This window comes from Magnolia sinica, chromosome 1 (genome assembly GCF_029962835.1).
Source record: "Magnolia sinica isolate HGM2019 chromosome 1, MsV1, whole genome shotgun sequence".
Classification (NCBI taxonomy): Eukaryota; Viridiplantae; Streptophyta; class Magnoliopsida; order Magnoliales; family Magnoliaceae; genus Magnolia; species Magnolia sinica.
Window position 1 is genome coordinate 559,339 of NC_080573.1, and position 8,917 is coordinate 568,255.

The following is an 8,917-nucleotide window of genomic DNA, read 5'->3' on the forward strand; positions in this document are numbered from 1 at the left end:
TCTGGCTCGGGATTGGCTGGCGCATGATAAAAGCGTGACATCAAAAGCGTACTGGCAGTTCCGACTCGAATAAACACCCGTCTCCATTTTGTTACCTTGTGCGCCGTGGTCCCCAGTCACTTCCACGACACGTGTCCGAACCTCTTTGGGTGCGGAATAACACGCGGCGCCCGATCAACGGTCCATTTTCGGGATATCATCGGTGACTAAGGCCCCGATGAGGTGACCATTCTCACAAACTGTTTAAAAGGAGGCATGCCACCTCTTCGTAGCATTTCATTCATCTCTCTCTTCCGACGCCTCTCTCTCCCTCTCTCTCTCTGCTCTTACGTTTCTTTCTTTGAGAAGTAGAGAACCTACAAACCTGGATATTAGATACCTGAATCCATGGAGAGCACAGATTCGTCATCAGGCTCGCAGCAGCCTCAGCTCCCACCGGGCTTCCGTTTCCACCCAACCGACGAAGAGCTCGTCGTCCACTACCTGAAGAAGAAGGCGGCATCCGCTCCACTTCCTGTCACCATCATCGCCGAAGTCGATCTCTACAAGTTTGATCCTTGGGAACTTCCAGGTGATCTTACTAATCTCTTCAATTTTTCATAATTAGATACTTTAATTCTACTTTCTTTTGATTAAATGTTTCGATCGATAGTTTTGACTAATGAAAATGGATAAAATTAAAATAAAATCGCAGATAAGGCGACTTTCGGAGAACAGGAGTGGTATTTTTTCAGCCCTCGAGACAGGAAATACCCAAACGGAGTGAGACCGAATCGAGCTGCTACGTCTGGCTATTGGAAGGCAACCGGAACAGATAAACCCATATTGACTTCTGGAGGGACTCAGAAGGTTGGAGTTAAGAAGGCTCTCGTTTTTTACGGAGGGAGGCCTCCCAAAGGTATCAAAACCAATTGGATTATGCATGAGTATCGACTTACAGACGGTAGCATTTCCAAGCCTCCCATTGTTGACATTGCTTCCAAGAAGAGCTCTCTTAGGGTAATTCATCAATAACCTTTCTGTCTTTTTTATGCATGCTTTTACTCATATGCTCTGCTGCTTTAGACCATTATTATTAAGGATCACAACTCTGACATTCATTCGAATCATAGGTTTTTTAAAAAAAAAATAAAAATAAAATAAAAATAAAAAAACTCTTCTATTACAAAGGTGAGGTGAGGTGATTGAACTGGTTATAAGGACCTGTTTGGTAGGCCCACAAAAATGATTTTATCTCACTTTATTTAATCGTAATTTGGTTATCAAGTTTGTTTTTAATCATTATATATATTAGATTAACTAAAATGAGATGAACTCATTTGAGGTATCTACCAAACAGGCACTCAGTAATTAAATGAGCTTAAAATTAAAATTCTTCAATTTTTATTCCTTTTTTTTTCCATAGCTTGATGATTGGGTACTATGCCGGATCTACAAGAAGAATAACTCCCAGAAGCCGATGGATCGGGACAAGGAAGATTCCATGGATAACGTGCTTGGATCTCTGCCAACAGAGATCAATGGCCCACGGAATCAGAAATCCCAAGGGCAGAAGCCCACCAGTTACAGTGTATTGCTTGAAAACGATGAGAACTTCTTTGAAGGCCTACTAACTGAAGATGGCGTCAATGGAAATCCCAATCCCATACCCCAATTAGCATCATCTACAAGTTCGAAGACTCATCTCTCGATGGTTCCAGCAGCCATAGGTTCACTCCCCCAAAAGCGGACACTTGCATCTCCATACTGGAACGAGGTGGGATCTGCATCCAAGAGGCTCCAAAGCATCAATGATAGCATGATCGGTGGCAGTAACAGCAATTCGATATCGACGTTGATCAATCAACTTCCACAAGGGACTCCTTTCCATCATCAGACTCTTCTTGGGTCCATGGGCGAAAGCGTTTTCCGGCAACAATACCAGCTTCCAAGCATGAATTGGAATTCCTGATCTAGTTTTTTTTTTTTTTTTTTGGTTGGTGGGCCACCACCAAATAGGGAAGACTATGAAATCATTCTTCCTATGGTCAATATACACAGCTCGAAGAGGAATGAAATCAGAAACTCCCTAGTGCCATGTGTCAGCATCCCAAAGGGCTGGTGAGCATCAAACGCCCATGCCGATATTTAGACACCGTTGGATCTGGTGTCAGGGGTGAGATTGGGGTCACATGAAACAAGTACGGACCAATGAAAAGGGAAGTAGGCCATGGTTTTCTATGACTATAACGGTTTCTGCGAATTTCAGGTGAGGCCGTAAATACTCAGCTACACATTATTTCTGTTTACATTATATATATATATACACACACACACACACACACACACACACATACACACACACTTACAAGAAAGATCGGTGGCCTGAAAATGGTATATTAAGCTAAGAGACAACTGTAGGCCTTGTATAGAGATTCGAGGGTAGATGTATTATTTTATTGCCTTATTTATGAAGCTTGTGATGGTGATTTCTTCATTTTAGTCTGTGTATTTCTAATAACATTGGGTTCGGGCTACATACCTGGCTCTTTGACAATGTTTACATTATATCTCAATTTCGTAGCAATTTCAGTATGTATGCTTGCAGTTTTTTATGTTTTACATTTGTGATATTTTTCATTTGCCATCACAAAGAATTCATGATGAATTAGTCCCTTGATATCTTTTTACTTGACATCTTTGATCCGATAACCATTTAAAAAAATAAAAAAATAAAAAAAAAAACTATTTTTTTTAAAGCAATAATAATGTCACAAATATTGACAATAACAAGAGGGCGTTTGGCACATAGTATTAGATGGGAGGTGGGATGGAATTGCATTTGGTATGTGCCAATTCCACTCAATGTTTGAGAAGAATGGAAAAGCTTGGAATTAGATTAGATGGAATTACATTTGGTCCCGTGTCAATTTCACTCTATGTTAGCACGTTGTGTAGGTCCCACCATGATGTGTGGGCTATATCCACACCATCCACCGATTTTTCAAGATCATTTTTTCGCATGGGCCAAAAACTCAGGTAGATCTAAAGCTCAAGTGGACTCCACCACAGAAAGCAGTGGAGATTGAACACCTATTGTTGAAAAATTCTTTGGGGCCACATAAGTTTTGGATCTGCCTCATCTTTAGGCCCATGCCATAAAATGATGTTACAAAACATATGAATGGTTTGGATATAACACGTGTTATTCTCAATAGTTTCAAATGATTGTGAGTATATCTATTCACTATACAACAAACTAAATAGTGAATCCCACCATATTACAAACATAGCATTTTATTAGGCTTATCCCATGATAACACCAGGGACAATTCCTGTCATATGTAATAATTATATTTTTTGAATATCATACCACCTAATCCTTCCCAATACCATGCGCCAAACACCCCTAGGCATAAGAGTTTAAAATTTCTGTTATTTTCCAGAGTTTTTGCTTTTTGTTTTTTAAATGGTTAAGTATTGATTCAACTCCATAACCTTCTGGTTGCAAGAGTAGGAACCGCTCAACTCACCAAAGGTCCTAACCCGGAGGAGAAGGGGTGCGACACAAGTGGGTCAACTGTGTTAGCACTACTTTGGCCGAAGCATGCATAACTGTGGAATTCCGATGAGATACAGTGTGCTGGTGCTGCTATAGCATCCTACTAATTTTTAAGGCGATCCACAACTTAATTTTAAACAGATTAAGATTTTAAATTTTAAAAAAAAAAAAAAAACCACGATAATACATTTTTTACTGTCGAGGTCTCTATTAAAAATGGTTTGCAAAAGAAGCTAAGGGGGCTGTTTGATTTTTCATATTTGGAACTATGAAGGTCTCATTTAATAAAAATGGTTTGAGCAAGAGTCTGGGGGCCGTTTGAATTTTTTACTTTCAAAGTAAATACGTGTAAATGGCTAATTATTACGCCTTCCCCTAATTTGAAAGTGGGTGAGTATTTCCAAATTCCACATGGGAAACCCGTCCCAAAAGGGCTGAGTTAAATTTGTGGGCCCCACTGTGATGCATGTGATATATCCACACCGTCTATCCATTTTAATGAAATATTTTAGGGTATGAACCCAAAAACGAGGTATATCCAAAACTCAAGTGGCCCACACTGTAGAAAACAGTGGTCTTAAAAGTTCCACCAATGATTAGGTGTATCCTTCCTAGGGCTTACATTGATGTTTATTTGTTATCTAACCCGTTCATTACATCACAGACATGGATAAGGGAAAAACCCAAATATCAGCTACATCCAAAACTAACTTCTGTAACCAGGGGAAGTTTCTAAAGGTAGGCATTTTATTTCCACTATTTCGGGTGGTGTGGTATATTTGAGCTTTGGATTTCATTCAATTTTTGTTTCATGCCCTTAAAATCAGTTGAAGAAATGGAGGGATGGTGTGGATAAGCCACTTGCATCACAATGGACCCCACATTTTTTTTTTCACCCGTCCTTCGTTTTAGCGTTGAAAAAGCAGGCCGCACTATCTGGGAATGACGTCGGATTTCACAATAATTAGTAACTATTTACAATAAGTCACAAAGATGAATTAAAAAAGAAACAGCCCCTAAGAGACCTATAAGGGCCACGTCCAAAGCTCCAATTGACTTTTTTCTTTCACAGATGTTATATGTTAATCTTCCGCTTAGGAAAATCTAATACATCACGTGAGAAGGAAATCAAGTCAGAAACGTAGTCGTAGCGAATTTTGGTTGTAAAACAGAATGCGTGGACGTTTCTCGTTAATTTTCTTGGTCAAGAACGCGGATTCAATCATTGACACAATGAAACTAGTAAAACACCCTAACCCCCCTCTACAAGACTTTTCGTGCTACAAATACAAGATGTCATTCTAGCAGTGGCTCAAAGATAGAGCTAATAGTAATTAACACCATCTCATGCTTGAACATGGTTTTGGGCTCAGACCCAATTCCGAATTTTATTTTTTTATTTTATTTTATTTTATTTTTTACTTTTTTGGTTAGAAGGAATTGAAGAAGAAGCTGTTTTGATATTTTTCAAGTTAATAAAATGTTAGGCACTTGAGACTTATTGGGGTGGAAAGCAAGCATTCCTTCATCTGATGGGGGAAGAAACCTAAACATACTAATCATATTGGACAGTCCTCCAAACCTCTTTTGCTAATCCCTTTATTGCACTATTCCTTTTGGGTAAAATTGCAAGCTGGTGATGGAGAAGAGATGATGCTTCTAGAGTAGCCTCCATACTTTGAATTAAAAGTCGGTTGTATCTTATCTCCTCCCGCAACAGACTTGATATTATCTTGAATATTAAGATATTTGTGGGAAGTCATTTTCTCTCATTCACTGGAAAAGACATTACAATGTGTATTCCAATAAACCTAAGGGTATTCATGTGGACAACAAGGGCTGCCTCTGGAGCGTGTCTTCTGTTGACTATTGGGACCATCTCACCATCAATAAGGAATCCAATCCCTAATTAATTGAAATGAATGCTCCACTAATCACTTTCCATTCCAGGGCTAGAGAACAAATAGACTTTATTAGATTTCAAATCACTGAGGCCTTATTTTGGAATACCTATCAGAACCATGTTATCCTCATCTCTCTCTTAAGGATGCTTTCACCTCATCTACAGTAGTTTCGATCTTTAGGCCCATCATCTTCAACCTCCTTTTTGTATTATTCTCTAACGAACATGGGTCTCTTAAACAACTAAACTTTATAGTACTCCTAGTAACATCTGGACGCTTGTACACTCCAATTGACCAATCTGGGTTGTCCATTAGGTCCAGCACAAATTTCATGGGATACCATCTAAAAATCTCATCAACCCAGATGATTCTTGTCACCTGATCAACTGCCTATGAAATGGATGGTCAAGATCATTTTAGGAAAATAAAATAGTACTGATCAACCAATAGATCCATTTAATTTTTGGTGGCTATAATAGATTACTTATGATTCTAAAGAATCAAATTTATCAAAGCATCTTAATCATCCCATCCAAAGCTTAGAAACAATTGGCTACTAAACAAACAAGGCCACCTTATGGATGGATGAGATGTAAGCTAAAAACAATAGCAGGTGGGATATTTGTTGAGCACCGTGTGGCTTCGAACACTATTAGTGGGGTTTTCAGTTGGGGCTCATTATTTTCAAATCTGGACCATCGGTATCTCATGTCGTACGTCCCACCATGGATGGACCCTCACGCAAATTAAAAAATAACAATAAAAATAAAATGTCGTTGATAGGTTAAGCTGGACGTTTGTTGTCAAGAAATAGATGGGGCAGTGAAGAGAAAGTACAACCAGCATCCAGATTCAATTGAAAAGAGACAGACTGATAGTCAAGATTACCGAACCATGGGACCCACTATTCAGAGCTAACAAACCCCATATGGTTGAGAAACGAGCTGGTAAGGATAGTTACGTGCGTGAAGATCTCTCCATCTGATGGGCTCATAATCAAAAGGGCCCACGCACGTGTGCATAGAAAATAGTTCAAAAGCCTTCAAGATGGTCTAGATTCAACATACAAGTGTGGCACAGCTGATGAGATCTTCGTGGCGCAAAACGGTGGGTTCTGTATCTGATGAACGGCCTGAATCTTTCTCGTGTCCCACTCTTGAGTAAGACTAGAGAAGCTATAGACGGTCTCTTTGATCCGGCGCAAGGTTTTTAATAGAGTATGGTGCCCCTACCATAGTACAATAGAGTGGGCTGTTTTCGCAACGGGATTGCATCCTTAGACTGATCTAAACCGTTCATCTTCTCATTTCCATCTCGTATAATCCATGGTCTTCATTAATGATCCTGGCTTCTAATGGACCCATTAAAAAATTACTTTCCCACGTTCATTTCATACACAATCACCTATTCAACAAACTTATTTTAGGATGACCCAATTTAGTATAAAATCCAGAATGTAAGAGCTCAGATCATTATCTAAAATGCGATCTGGGGTGGAAACCGGCCACCCTCCACTACTCTAGCAGGGCCCACCTTTCCCTATCAAAATTCCTAGTCCAAAGTTGAGTACCGAGTAGTACGGTCCAAAGCTCTGTGGGGGACCACCATGATGTTTGTGTTATATCCACTCAATCCATTTGTTTCATCAGCTAATTTTAGTACGTGAGTCCTGTAACATGAGGAGATCAAAAACTCAAGTGGGCCATACAAGTAAGAATTGAAGAGTCACCATTGAAACCTTGCTGGGGTCACGGAATTTTATTTTATTTTTTTAATCATTTTTATATTTGTGCTTTCCATTCATCAAGTGGGAATCACCTTATATCAGCGGGTTAGGTAGCATCTAAACATTACGGTGGGCCCAGGGAAGGTTTCAAGTGTGGTCGTCTCCATTCCCACTGTTTCCTGTGGTATGTCCCATTTGAGTTTTGGGTCTCCCTTGTGTTTTTGCCAATGTCTTAAAATAGGCTGAAGAAAAGGATGGACGGAGTGGATATAAGACAAAAATATTGGTGGGTCCCACAGAGCTTTGGGTTGCAGGGTAGCCGTGTAACCCGGGGTTACAGGCGAGTGGTGACCGTGGCCCACCGGGGGCTTCAAAGGCAAGAGACCAATCTATACTCGCGGGAGTATGAAATTTCCGTGGCCCACAACTTGTGGTAGATGGAACCACCATATCCAAAAGCTTACTGCGGCTTCTTCTGCTTCTACCTCTATTTCCTTGTCTCCAAACAAAGAACACTACCCAATTGAATCCATCTGTTTAGTAGGCGTTTGGATCCACATGTCGCATCTCTCTCTCTCTCTCTCAGATGGCGTGTTTGCGATTGATAAAGAGATGCATGAGCCGCACACGTAGAAGCCTGTTTATTGGGCCCGAAAAGGGTTTTAGGCCTGCGGGCAGGGCCTGATGATGATTTCAAGTAAAAAACTACAGGACGGTGGTGGGGTTTCACCCTAGATTGAATCTTAGATAATGATATTTCAAATTGGGGATTCTATACCGATTAGAGCATCCAAAGAAAGGATCAATAAATTTGAAATATTGAAAAGTGAAGTTTGAATGGGTCAAAATTATAATGATTTCATATCTTCATTTAAAAAGTACAATCTGGAATTAAAACAAGGCTCGTACTGTTCAGGGCACAACCCAAACTCCAATAGGTCGAGCCAGCTATTTCTGTTAGACTCATAATTTTCTCTTGTTGGCCGCCTCAACTGACCCAGTTTCACCGCAGCTAACCTTGGACCATGGTACTCTCGGTCTAGACATTCTTCAGCCCACTAACGTAGTAGCAGCATTCTGGGCGGAGATTGATTGCCTGGTGACCCCATGTGTTGTGATTTGATTGGACCACATATATTCCACTGTCAGAAATGGAGCCCTTTGCAATAGAACACGCTGGCTCTTTGCCCTTTGCATCTGTATCATCTTTCCATCATAAGACCCATATATATAGTGGGCCTTGTACTGAATTCCTGATCTAAAACAAAAAGGTAACTATTAATTGGAATGTTTCTGCCCTTTGATCATTTAGCCATTGTTTGAATACTCCATTACTTTACTTAAAACTCAGCTGAGTCAACTCAAGATTTGGAGGCAAGTGGATGAAAACTCATCACTTGGCGTCACTCAGTCTCTTAAATTAGAGTATTTCAACTGTTTGTTATAGAACAGACTGGCATTGTATTTATCCAGATCCCCTGTTTCCCTTGAGCACTAGCCCTATTCGACTTTTCAGCCTTCTGTTCCAGGCTGGGCCAGAAATCAGGGCAAAATTCACAGGCCACAAATTCATGTTGATTCAGATTATTCGTTGTCCATCATTTCAAGGATGTATACTATAATGATATCCCAATATGTGTCATTTCTATCTCTATCTTTTCCTTTAAATATGGCAGGTTTAGTTAAAGGGCCTTTGGATCATAAGTTACTTAAGATAAGCTACTTATGCTTCAAGTAGCTTATCTT

The 8,917-nt window shown here is 40.0% G+C and overlaps 1 protein-coding gene across 1 annotated transcript; it reads left to right on the forward strand.

Moving 5' to 3' along the window:
- Positions 1-283: 283 nt before the first annotated feature.
- On the forward strand, positions 284-2,242 carry LOC131230013 (NAC transcription factor 56-like). The gene is made up of 3 exons (XM_058226004.1): positions 284-571; positions 695-999; positions 1,406-2,242. Exons 1-3 carry the CDS (start codon positions 388-390, stop codon positions 1,949-1,951), a joined length of 1,035 nt encoding a protein of 344 aa, XP_058081987.1. The 5' UTR covers positions 284-387; the 3' UTR covers positions 1,952-2,242.
- The last annotated feature ends 6,675 nt before the right edge of the window (positions 2,243-8,917 follow it).